Source organism: Rhinatrema bivittatum, chromosome 9 (assembly GCF_901001135.1).
Source record: "Rhinatrema bivittatum chromosome 9, aRhiBiv1.1, whole genome shotgun sequence".
In the NCBI taxonomy this organism is placed as follows: Eukaryota; Metazoa; Chordata; class Amphibia; order Gymnophiona; family Rhinatrematidae; genus Rhinatrema; species Rhinatrema bivittatum.
Window position 1 is genome coordinate 25,473,423 of NC_042623.1, and position 13,163 is coordinate 25,486,585.

At 43.3% G+C, this 13,163-nt stretch overlaps 1 protein-coding gene across 6 annotated transcripts in view; it reads right to left on the minus strand.

The window, feature by feature from the left end:
• Positions 1 to 965: 965 nt before the first annotated feature.
• STRIP2 (striatin interacting protein 2) overlaps positions 966 to 13,163 on the minus strand; it is a 216,229-nt gene continuing 204,031 nt past the window's right edge. For all 6 annotated transcript variants that reach the window (XM_029615800.1, XM_029615797.1, XM_029615799.1 and 3 more), the window contains 3 exons: positions 7,032 to 7,136; positions 4,368 to 4,572; positions 966 to 2,525 (listed from right to left, as the gene is read on the minus strand). In XM_029615800.1, the coding sequence (XP_029471660.1) occupies positions 2,275 to 2,525; positions 4,368 to 4,572; positions 7,032 to 7,136 (561 nt within the window). In that variant the 3' untranslated portion in view covers positions 966 to 2,274. The remainder of the gene's footprint in view (positions 2,526 to 4,367; positions 4,573 to 7,031; positions 7,137 to 13,163) is intronic.

Consider the following 13,163-nt stretch of genomic DNA (forward strand, 5'->3'; position numbering starts at 1 on the left):
TTATCTCCCCTTCTGGAAGGGACAGGAATGCAATGGGAATCGGGGCCTCATGATCATGAAAAACCTTTCTACTCTCCAGGTGAGAGTTGAGTTACAGTCACTGATCGCTGAGGTTCAGAAGTGACCAACACTTGCAGCCACCCTCAGATGGCTTAGGCCACCACGGCTTTGTAAGCCAGGACCGGGGGACAGCAGCGGTGGTCATTAGACCATTTTTGAAGCTAAGCACACATCTCAATGGGATCGAGGGCGTCGATGGCCTTGATGGTGGCTCCGATGGCATCGAGGGGGACCCAAGGTGCTCGATGGCAGTCCTAGTCCCCGATACTATAGGTCGTTGCTGTGCTCTGCCACATCAAGTCCTAAGGTGCTCGATGACTCCAGTGTATTGAGTCCACATATGCCTACAGCACAGAAGGCCCTTACAGCATAGAGGGTGGTCACACACCTCGATAACGTCAAGGGCGACCATGGTGCTCAATGGCAGTCCTGGTCCCTGATGCGGTCCTGACATCGATGTGTCAGATCATCGGTGCACTGGTTACAGATGAGCGCATGCAACAGTTACTGGACATGGCACCAAAGGTGCAGTGGCAAGCAGCTTGCCCAGGCTCCTGCTCACCCTCTCTCACAAGGAGACTACACTGCCATCACAGTCAAGCAGGAGGGGAGGCTTAGACATCCAGGGCTCCTGTCCGTGGAGACTAGTTCCTTTGAATGTGATGAGGATGAGCTCTCTCCCCCCACAGGAATGGTGTGGTCCTCAATCTCTTCCATATCTGAATCGCCATCGATGCCGATTGATCGGTAAAATGACATGGAACTCCTGCCTGGGCAAAACTCAGGTGAGTCCCCAGGCTCAGCGGCCTACACAGATCACCCACAGACTGCATTCTGTCAGTCCTGCCAACACCTTACAAAGGTACAAAATTCAGACAGAGCAAGGAGAGGACACAGATATCAAATTGCAGGTGCAGTACTTATTTAATAAGGGATTGTATTAGACTCTGTCAGGCTGAACAGCAACTAAGGCTGCATGCTCCTGGCAGACAGTGGAAAGAAACAGAAAATACTATTACTGTAAGATAAAGGAAAGAAAAACAGCTCCAGCTCTAGAAAAAAGCACTTACAAAAACTGTGAGGAAAAAGCAAAGCTGAATACGTTATCATACATGGGTCACGCAACCACACGGCTCTGAGGAAAAAAAGAGACTGAGGGACTCTACCTAGGGGGTGGGGTGATAACTACAGCTGCACATGCTCAGTAGGGTATGTTTGAAAGTTCTAGAATCTTTGAGATCAAAGTTCCGGATCGAGGCTCCATCCATGATGTCACCCATGTGCGAGGACTACCATCCTGCTTGTCCTCGGAGAAGAATCCTTAATAGTCCCAAAAGACTGCCTCTTTAAACATTCTTTTTGCCTTATAATAGCATCACTTTAACCAACTCATCCTATATTTTAGTTTTTACCTTGTTTTATGCTGATGACTGGAGTCTTTGAAATGGCCAACAAAAAAGATGATGTGGTACACAAGCTTTCATACCTCACAGATCTACTTTTCTCCATGGCCAATATGGCTAGTAGAACTCCACAGACTTACTGCTTATCACACTAGTTGGAAATTAGCCTTAATTTGTATTTGAAGAACTTAGAAATGTTTTAGGGATTTTGTGAAACCTCTAAAACTTCTTCTCTTCATGTCCTCTACAAACACAGTAATAACCATCCACCTGCTCCAGCAATCATCTCCTCATGACTTTCTACACCTAATGTAATAACTGTCAACTGCTCCTTACTATCAATCTTACCCAAGTCTTCCATGCCCAATGTACCTTATCTGCTCTTTGAATGTTTGAAGCTGATGTTGGATGCAATGGAAGGTCATTTTTCCATTAGCTGAGTGAGCATATGTCTGTTTTTGCCATTAGCTGCAGTAAAAATTACATTTAATATCAATTTGTGAGCATGAGGCCTGAGACTGGGTAGGCTTTGTGGTATTGCATCAGGCCTGAGGATCCTTATTTGTCAGCATTTTCTCAGTTTTTATGATATCAGACTTCAAAACATGTTTGTTTTGCAAAAATGGAAACACTGAAGTTTTAGTAGCCTCTAAATTTGGCAAAACAAGTTCTCCCAATTGTAGTTTAAATACCTCGCTCCAGCTGGAACGGTGTGAGATACTTCTACATTTTATGATGCAATATACCAATAGCCAGGAAATATTCATAAAAACTGGCAAAATTCAAATTTAGAACCTAAGCCATATAGCTGTTAGTGATGGTGCAATAGGTCTTCCCAATGGATGGGCTGGGAAAACACTTCTCTTTCTAGCCACAGCTCGTACGTGTAGTGGAAGTCCTCTGGGAGTTCTAGTGTCTGACCCAGCACACTCTGTAAACAATTATCCACTGGTGCAAACTCCCAGCCTGGGTTCTGGTCATATCTCCGGCTATTAAAGCTTTCAATGTTGGCTCTCAGTATGCACTCCTCAGCTTGGAAGTCCCACGGTCTGGCATCAATATCTTTACAGGATTAAAAAAGAAAAAAAAAATCAAGCATACGTGTGTTTATTTATTTATTTATTTATTTAACACTTTTTTTATACCGGCATTCGTAGGACACATCATGTAGGTTTACAAGTAACTGAGAAGGGAAATTACAATGAACAAGGGAGGGGCTAACTGGGTAATATGCAAAATACAAAGGAAGAGAGTCAACAGCAGAATTACAACTTTTTGCATTCAAGTTAGGGTTAAATATGCAAAAGAACTTATAAACAAATTAAGCGAGGCATGTACACTTGAGAAATTAGCATATGAGGGCTTATTTACAGTAAGAGGAGGCAAGTGCACATATGTATAGTTAAAAGCTAGTGGGGGGGGAGAAAGGAAGGAGGGAGCAGGGGGAGAGGGGCGGGTGGGGTAGAGTGAAGAGGGGTACAGTAAGGCACGGGTACTTTGAGGGAGGGGTTGCTAGGGGGTGAGAGGGAGGGGTAAAGGGGGGCTAGGAGTGCAAGGGAAGGAAACAGGAAGGGGTGGTATAAAGGCTGAGTGTGAGCTGAGGTGGTTCGTAGGACAAAATTAGGATTGAGAGGAGTTGGGGTATGCCTGTCTAAAGAGCCATGTTTTGATTCCTTTTTTGAAGTGGCTCAGGGATGGTTCTAGGCGGAGGTGGACGGGGAGGGAATTCCAAAGTGTGGGGCCCGCAATAGAGAAGGCTCTATCTCTGGTAGTGGTAAGGTGCCCAATTTTAAGTGAGGGGATTTGGAGAGTGCCAGCAAGGGAGTTTCTCGTGGGGCGATTAGCTTGGCGGAATTGTGTGTGTGTGTGTGTGTGTGTGTGTGTGAGAGAAGAAAAACACCGTGACATGGTTCATGTTCATCATATATTATCACTGTATTCTTGACTTTTTAAAAAGTGTAATTTAAAAAGTACATTTGCGGGAGGAACATTTTAACATAAACCAAGTAGAGATCACTTTCTACATTGTCAGTAAGTAATTGATCACAGGGGAATAAAACTCCATGCCCCTCCTCCCCAAAACAAACACTACCACACAGTCATTGCCATTCTTTTAGCCCTTTGTACAGGAACCCCTTCGCAGCTTCTTCTTAGTATGTTCTCTGGTTAGCCACTAGCTATCACTATAAGAGCCATATTCGGCTCCATCTTGCCCCAAGGAGTGAGCCCCAGCCTCAACCAGGAATGGAACCCACTCTAGTCACTCAACATTGGATTAGCAAGATGCCTCCAGAATACAAAGGAATAAATTGTCAAAGAGCTGCTGAGCAAGATAGTCACCTATATTTAGCTGGCTTTTATGGTAATTTTCAGCCACAATCAAGCCAGCTAGGTTGTGGCTGAAAATTAGCCTAAGACAACATATTTGGCTATATTGCCGCATAGAGGCAGCTTTATCCATGGAGTTTGCACCAATAATCAAAGCAAAAGTCTGCGTAAGCATGTGCTTTGATTATAGCCCTTGAAAAATTAGTGGCAGAAATTGTACCTGCTTTCTCTACAGTTAAATGTTCTGTTTGAAACTATGCGAGTAGATTTGAGTAATCAAACTTATGTACTAGTTCCTTTCTCTAGTCCTAGGTATGCCTCCAGCATCTGTGGGTAAAGGCATGTGCATTGTTAAATGATGCACATATTTTTATCCACAGAGATGCTGGGCAACATTCAAAGCCTTTTCCACAGGTAAAATCACACTTTGCTCACAAAAGTGGGGGCTTTGAATCCAAGAGAATTGCAAATGAAGAATCAAATGGTGCTGTAGCCCAGTAGAGGCAAATCTGAATTGAGTTGGAAGCCCAAAGGAGAAGGAAGAAACTAGTGGGATGGACTGAAGACATTTCTCACCATTGCCATATGCCCAGTCGTCATTCATGCGGTGGCGCACTTTCTGATAGATGGCGGACATGGTCTTCATGTTGCTCTTTCTCCACTGGCGGCCCAGGTACTTTGTCTGCAGCTTCAGCAGCTTCAGAACATAGAGCTGCATCATGGCTTGCTTCACCTTCAGGGCCCTTTTCAAGATAGGGGCTGACTTAAACACCACCAGCATCTACCAGTGAAAAGCAGGTGTCAGAAGGAGCAGTCCCAGTACCATCAATTAAATAAGTACTAGACAGAGAATCTAGCATAAATAAATCTCTCTCTGATGGGACAAGGGTGCACCGCTCGGAACGCCGACATGAACTGTTGGCTCATGATGGTGGTGCCCCTCCTCCTAAAGCTGACAAGACAGCTGATTCACCATGGACACCTCCTCCAAATACGGACAAAACACTGCTGGTTTAGTATGGTGCAGCCTGTCTAAATGCTGACTGACTCACCATGGGGCACCACTGATAAATGCTAACCAGTGGCACAGAAGGGGGGGGGGAGCAGGGGGCCAATGTCCCTGGGTACCAGGCTTAAAGGGGGCGCAGCAGCAGGTGGCCATCACATCCTGGTGCTGCAGTGACCCTCTCTCACCCTTCATGAATGACGTTAGGTGCCGACAGCCGAGGAAGAAGCAGCCTGCGCTGCAAGGCCACAATCCTTCGATTCTTAGGATCGGGGGTGGGGGTGTTGCAGCAGCACTGAGATGCGATGGCCACCTGTGGTGAGTGAGGGGATTGTGGAGAAGCATGAATAGTGACTTAGTGAGGAGGTATGGGAGGGAGAAACAAGACTTCTGGGGACTGAGGGACAAAATATTTGGGAAGTGGGGATTCGGGGAGGCGCAAGACTGCTGGAGAGTGGGATCTAAGATGGGAGAAGGGGCTTGGGAGCAAAAGTGCTGGGGAGTGAGTGCTGGGAAGCAAGACTGTGGGGGAGTGAGGAGGTCTGAGAGGCAAAGCTGTAGCATGCCATGGCCAATAGGGCCACTGCAATAAGCGCCGCTACTGAAGGGTGCTATAGTGCCACCAGTGCCATCAAGAGCAATGTGGTCCTGCCAGTGGGGCCGTAGCACGAAAAGGAACAGTGTGACCCTGCCAGAAAAGAAAGTGTGGTGGGTGGGGCCCTAGAAAGAAGAGGAAAGGCACAGGCCCCCCCCCTTCCTGTTGGCATGGCCAGGCCACATGATAAAAGAATAGATGCCTGGATCTTTTCCAATACTTTATTGATGCAGAGACGTATTCATAAAAATGCCCGACTCAGGCCGAGTTTCGCAGCTCTACAGCCGCTGCCTCAGGGGCTCAATCACTCCAGTCATGAGTGAAACCAGTGATGTTGTTTCTTCCAGTGAACAATGGTTATATATCAGCAACACAAGAACAACATGAACTTAGAAGGTGAATCAGCGTTCAAACCGCAGTCTCTGCTCTTAAGAGGTTTCACTCATGACTGGAGTGATTGAGCCCCTGAGGCAGCGGCTGTAGAGCTGCGAAACTCGGCCTGAGTCGGGCATTTTTATGAATACGTCTCTGCATCAATAAAGTATTGGAAAAGATCCAGGCATCTATTCTTTTGTGTTTACCTGACGGCTATCATAGATCGCCTACCTCTTTGTTTTCTTAGGCCACATGATAATCCAAAATGGTCTCAGTTCCTGTGCCGTCGGAGAAAGAGGCCCCAACCCACTCCGATCTCCAGCAGGGACCGCTGCCACGGGAGAGCCTGTACTCCGCTTACCTCTTTTAGCTGTCACCGGGTCCTCAGAAGGTCCTTCTCCCCCTGAAACACAAGTGGCACAGAGCCCAAGGCAGCCCAAGCGTAGCACCCTGAGCTGTGAACCATAAAGCTCTTGGGGAGAAAAACCCCCGTGCCGAGCCCAGGACACAATAAAACTCGGGAGAGTAAAAAAATAGCCTCTCTCCCCTTACTGCCAACTTCACCAGGGAAGAGAGTTATCCCTCAAATCTTCTAGGCCTCCCGTGCCTTACCTCAGCTCCTCTGGCTCCTGACTTGACCTCTTTTTTTTTTTTTTTAAACTTTAATACCTTAAACAAAACCTCTCTCAGCATGGAACACAGAGCTGTCCAACACTACAGGAGGATCAGTCTGATTCAAGAAAGAAGAGGCAGTGAATGGGAGGGATCTGGAGCACCAGATTTACACTCTACAGGACAATGGAGCGAATGTACAAAAAGTTCACCAACCCCCAGCTCGTCCACCTCAACCAGACAGGGAAGGATCCACCAGGACCCAAAAACCCCCTGGGAGGAAGGTTCACAAAAATAAAGTACTCTCCAGACTGCAAAACTGCAGGTTTTGCACCATCCACTAGCTGCTGGAGACAGAGAAATACAGAGGAACTGCAGGTGGCACCAGAGATTATGTAGCAGTGTCAATAAAGCTTTCTCTGTCTCCATCTGCTGGCAGGGATGCATAAACCCAGGAGTCTGGCCTGATCCAGGTACGTACAGGGAACTATCATCAGGGTCCTAGCTAGGCTGACATGATATTTTTAAGCTAGGAATGTAATGTTCCTTCTTGTTTTATTCAACATGAGGTACCCTCCTTTCAATGATGATGCTCACTGCTGGTTCATCATGATGCTTTTCTTCCAAATGCTGACCCACACCCCTGGCTTACCATGGTGCGTGAATGCTTCCACTTGGTCAGCTTGTTGAGGATTCTCAGCAGGTTGATACAGGAGTAAAGGTTTCGCCAGCAGAACTGAGTGTTGTCTCCAGCTTCCTACAATAAAAAAGGATGGGATATTTCAGCTGCCTAGATGCAGTGCAGCCTTTCCTCCTCGCACTTTTCTGTAAGTACACATTCCTTCACAGTGACCAGGTATCATTATTATTAATCATATGTATAGCACATATCAGATGTACACAGCACTGTACTGAGACACATAATGGGCAATATCTAGACCTTGGAACTTACAATCTAGTCAAGGCTAACAGACAAGAAAACAAATAGGGGGTTTGAGTTAGAGCAGCAACAGCATGACTGGGAAGAATAAAGCAGGTGTATATGGTGCTGTAGGACTGGAGGGCAGTGGTGATCCTCTTCACAAAAGTGGTAGTTGGGAGGAGGCTGTTAACTACATGTCCATTAGTCTTACCCTCAGTGGTGAGAAAGTTAATGGAGAAATGGCTAAAGGAAAGAATAATGAACTGTCTACAAACCAATGGGTTACATGATCCGAGACAACATGTTTTTACCAGAAGAAGGTCCTATTAAACAAATTTTGACAGACTGATTTTTTTGCTTGGGTGACTAGAGAACTGGAACAAAGAAAAGCACTCTGATGTGGCTTGCTTGGATTTCAGCAAGACTTTTTTTTTTTTTATTAGGTTATGTGCAAGAAATACATTTTATAGCAATACTTGAAAACAGATAACTTGGCAATCATGGTACATAAAAATCATGAAGATCATTATAACTGTCTTTTGATATCATGCTTAGCCCGCATGTTCATCTGCCGATTCATGTTCATTCCTCTGGTTAACTATCATTGTACATGCTATATAAAGGTGTTAAACATACAAATTCTCAAACATCATAACCATGTATTTGGTATTTGTATTTGTTCCATGTAGATTCTTTACAGTCATTCTTGTTTCTTCTCCTGGCTCATATACATCCCCCTTTATTATCCCTTCACCCCCCTCCCCCCCCCCCCCCCTTATCTCTCCCATCCCTCCTTGCTCTTCCAGCCGCCCTCAAACTTGGCTAATATTGCAATATTAGAATTGATATGGTCCTGCACAGGAGACTCATGAATAAAATAAGAAGCCTGGGAGTGGGTCCCAAGGTGGTGGAATGAATTATAAACTGGCTGATTGACAGACATCAGCGAGCAGTAGTAAATGGAACCTATACTGAAGAAAGAAGCACAATAAGTGGAGCACTTCAAAGATCTGTTTTGGGACCAGTTTTGTTCAATATCTTTGTGAGCAATACCGCAGAGGGATTAGAAGCACTATTCCCTTTAAGCTCTGCACGCTCACATAGGCTGTAAACCCAGTGGAATTAGACAAACATAGCATGCACAAGAAATCCTAATATTCTTTCCATTGCATTGGCTCATAGTGCAAAAATTTGAACTTTGCTTATAAAAAGTTGCACACAAAGAAAATGTTTGCACAGACTTTCAAAAATTTGAGAAAACATTGATTAAAAGGTAAAATTTGTGTTTTTGTGGGTGACACTAAGATCTGCAATAGCTCGGACACGTTTGAAGGAGAAGAGAAAATAAAAAGTGGTCTAAGAAAGCTTGAGGCATGGTCAAAGGTTTTGCAGCTGGGATTCAATGCCAAGAAGTGCAGAAATCCAAAGAAGCTTTATGTGAGAGGAGTGAGAGACTGATGTGCATGGACTGGGAAAGAGACCTTGGGATGATAATGTCTGATGATCTGAAAGCAGCTAAGCTATGTGTCAAGGTGGTGGCTAAGACCAGAAAGATGCTGGGCTGCATTAAGAGAGGCATAACTGCATAACTAGCAGGAAAAAAGGAGGTGATAATGCCCCCTGTACAGGTCATTGGTGAGGCCTCACCTGGAGTACTGTGTTCAGTTCTGGAGACCGTATCTCAAAAGGGATAAAGACAAGATCAAATCGGTCCAAAGAAAGGCACCTGTAGGGTCTGTACTGGAAGAATATGGGACTGAAGGGCCTAAATATGTATACGCTGGAGGAGAGAAGGGACAAGGGAAATATGAGACAAACTGATGCAGAAGAATCACATCTTTTCTGATAGAAAGTAAGCTGCAGAACTAGGGGTTATAATATGAAACTCTTAAGGGGGTAGACTCAGGAACAGAAAGAGTGGTGGATGCATGGCATGCCCTCCCTGAAGAGATAGTGAAGACAAGAATAGTAATGGAAGTCAAAAGGGCATGAGATAAATACAGAGGATCCCTAGTAGCAAAAGGATGGAAATGAAGATAAGGGGTAACCTGGATGGAGCAAAGTTACTACTACCCTTAACATGGAGGTAACCTGCACAGAGAAAGAGTTACTAGCCACAGAAAAAACAAAACTTCCTGGGCAGACAATGGACCACTTGGGTCTTTTTCTGCTATGTAGGGATTAAAATGTCATCTATGTGCATGCCAGATTCTGAGAACATACAGTACATTTAAATTTTAAATGTACATACAGAGATTTAAATTTCATCCTTCAAGTGAACAACCCTACACATAAAGCAGGTCACACTCTCGACCTGATTTTCACCAACAACTTCTTCATGAACTCTTCTATTTCTCACAACCCAGTCCCATGGTCTGATCACCATCTCTTACTCTGCAAATCCCAAACGAACTTCAACAACCCAACAAATAATAACTCTACAAAAAAATCCTTCAAATTCCGTCCACCCTATCAAATTAATCTTCTCCTTCAAGAGCTGGGTCTACAACTAGCGAATCTTGACTTATCAAACATAAATAACGCTATCCAATCATGGTCCTCAATCACTGAAACAACCGCTAACATCATTAACCCGGAGAAGATCAAACACCTAAAGAACAGAAAAGAAATACAAAACCCATGGTTTAACACCACCCTAAAAAACATGAAATCAGCTCTCGGGAAAACAGAGAAAGAATGGCAAAAAAATAAGCTGCCTGCTACACTACAAAAATACCGTTCACAATTAGCAGCCTACAAGAAATCAATCCAAAACACAAAACGGAACTACTTCGGCAATAAAATTATAAATTCCTCCAACAAACCCAAATCCTTATTCAACCTTGTAAACAACCTCATCTCTGATATCCACATCTCCAACACTACTATTACCAAAAAAAACCTAAGCCAAGATTTAGCCATCTATTTTAAGGATAAAATCTCCAAAATAACAAACACCTTCATCACCTCTTCTTTCTTCAATTTACAAACTTCTTCAATTAACATCCCTCCTTGGCTCGACTTCAGACCTATTTCCATTACTGAAACAGAAAAAATGATGAAGAAAATCAACCCTGCTCATCATGAACTCGACACCATTCCCACCCGAGTTCTTAAAGAAATTGCCTATCCTTTAGCCCCAACAATTTCAGCAATCATCAACAAATCGCTCGAGGAAGGCGAGCTGCCTCCCAAGTTAAAAATTGCCACCGTCACTCCTTTATTAAAGAAAAAAAACCTCAATCCAGATGACCTAAACAACTACCGCCCAATCTCCAACTTACCCTTCTTTGCAAAAATGATTGAGAAGGCGGCATTGAAACAACTCAGCGACCATCTAGACGATAATAAAATTCTTTCTCCTTCCCAATTCGGCTTCAGAAAAAACCACAGCACTGAAACCCTCCTCCTTAAACTCTCCAATACCATCCTAAGAGGTTTTGACAACAAAAAAGGATACCTTCTGATTCTCTTAGACCTCTCTGCTGCCTTCGATACAGTGGATCATAAAATTCTCATCTCATGTCTAGAATCCATTGGGCTGGCTGGCAAAACTCTCAGTTGGTTCTCATCCTTCCTCAGTAACAGACACTTCAAAGTTTTTCACAACAATAGCTCTTCTTCTCCTGTCCCCCTCGTTACAGGTGTGCCTCAAGGATCAGCACTTTCACCAATTCTATTCAACATCTACCTGACCCCTCTTTGCCATCTCTTATCTAGTCTTGACATAACGTATTACATGTATGCAGACGATATTCAATTACTCATTCCTATTTCTTCCTCGATAGAAGATGCTATGTCTAAAGCAGCCTCACACTTGGATACTATCAGAAACTTGCTAATTCATCTTAAATTATGTCTAAATACAAGCAAAACCGAATGTATCCTAATTGCCAAAAAATATCCTGGACATTTAAAAATTCCACCCTTCTACTTTGACAAGACCCTCGTCCTTCTCAAAGAGAGCGTTAAAGACCTGGGTGTCTGGTTAGACACTGACCTAATCTACAAAAAACACATCTCCACAAAAATAAAGGAAGGCTTTCACAAACTTCAAATAATAAAACATCTAAAACCCCTACTCCACCCCCATGATTTCAAAACTGTCCTTCAAGCCCTCATTTTTTCAGGTTTGGATTACTGCAACTCCCTATTGATCGGCCTTCCAAAATCTTCCTTGAGACCCTTGCAGCTCCTTCAGAATGCTGCAGCCAGAGTTCTAACAGGTACAAGAAAAGCTGATCACATTACACCTGTTCTCAACCAATTACAGTGGCTCCCTATTGAAAAAAGAGCAGAATTCAAAGTCCTCACCATACTCCACAAAGCAATATACAATGCCGACTATTCCGCCTTTGATGACATCATTCACATCCATTGCTCCCAACGTACTACACGAACCGCCAGCAAAATTAATCTAGTGATTCCCTCTCTTCCACAGGCTAAATTATCCTCCACCAGAAACAGAGCCTTTTCCATCATCGGCCCTAAGCTCTGGAACTCGCTTCCTCATTGCCTCACCAATCAAGATAACTTAAAATCCTTCAAAAAAGACTTAAAACCCTGGCTTCTCAGCCAATCTTTTAAAGATAGCACTCAATGACTCTAAAATTCTTTTATATATTCTGCCATTTTTCAATCTCCCTGTTACAATGATACAGATGCCCTTCAATGCTTCATGAGATATATGTACATCTATTCAGGGTTCTATCCTGTGTTATCTTGTTATACATTCTCCTGTTGTATTTACTATCGTTAATTTTAAATTGTAATCTTCATACATCGTTCTATGTAACATGTTGTTTCTGTATGTAAACCGGAGTGAAGGCAACTCTGCTATACCTCGGTATATAAAAAATGCTAAATAAATAAATACATGTTCACGGCGGTAAGCAGAGAAAGCACCCAGTTATCTTTCTCCCTAGATGGAGATAACCATTTTCAACAGAGCTGAGGTACAAGCTTTGAACTGTGAGCCAAAAGGACCCGTGGGAGGCAAATTCACCTCTCCTCTTCCACTTCTGGTATAAGAGCCTTGGCAAGTCACTTAATCTCAATGGGGCCGGTGCAATAAAGCTTGAAAACATGGCTTTTTAAGCAAGCATTTTATAAAGAGACAGGAAAATAGAAAACATTAAGGAACAGGCAGAAGAGCACCGATGCACAGCACTTAGAAACATACAGTAGAGGGGTCTAGGAACTCTACATCACTATAAACTTAATTGTAAAACCATAAGAGTGAATTTTTCCAGCAAACAGTACCTTCCTGGTACATTCAGTCATGACCTACTTCACTAAACATTTGTTTGTAGTTAATGATTTATTGTAACCGAAACTTTAACGGCACCTGTTAGAATGTACTATAGTACACGTTTTCACACATTAACTTATGTGCCTACATGTAAACCGTTGCGATGGTAGATAACTTAGCGACGGTATAGAAAAGATTTTAAATAAATAAATAAATAAATAAATAATGTTAGTGTAGGTTTTTACTCCTGTTTTAGCTTGCATTTTTCTGTGGTAAATTAAACTCTGGTATTTAACAGGGATTTTAATCCCTAAAAAATGCAATTTAATCAGTTCGTGCAAATTCCATGTAAAAGAAGACATTAGCTAATCCCCAGCAATGCAGAGAAGTGCGTTAAAGGGTAGACCGCAATTTAATCAGTTCGTGCAAATTCCATGTAAAAGAAGACATTAGCTAATCCCCAGCAATGCAGAGAAGTGCGTTAAAGGGTAGACCGCTTAAAGCACATTTTCTTAAAGTTGGGAAATTAACTCCTGGGTCAGAGCAGGAATAAAACTTAACCACATTAACTTGTGGCTATGTTATACTATTGATGTTTCCAGTGTGGTGGT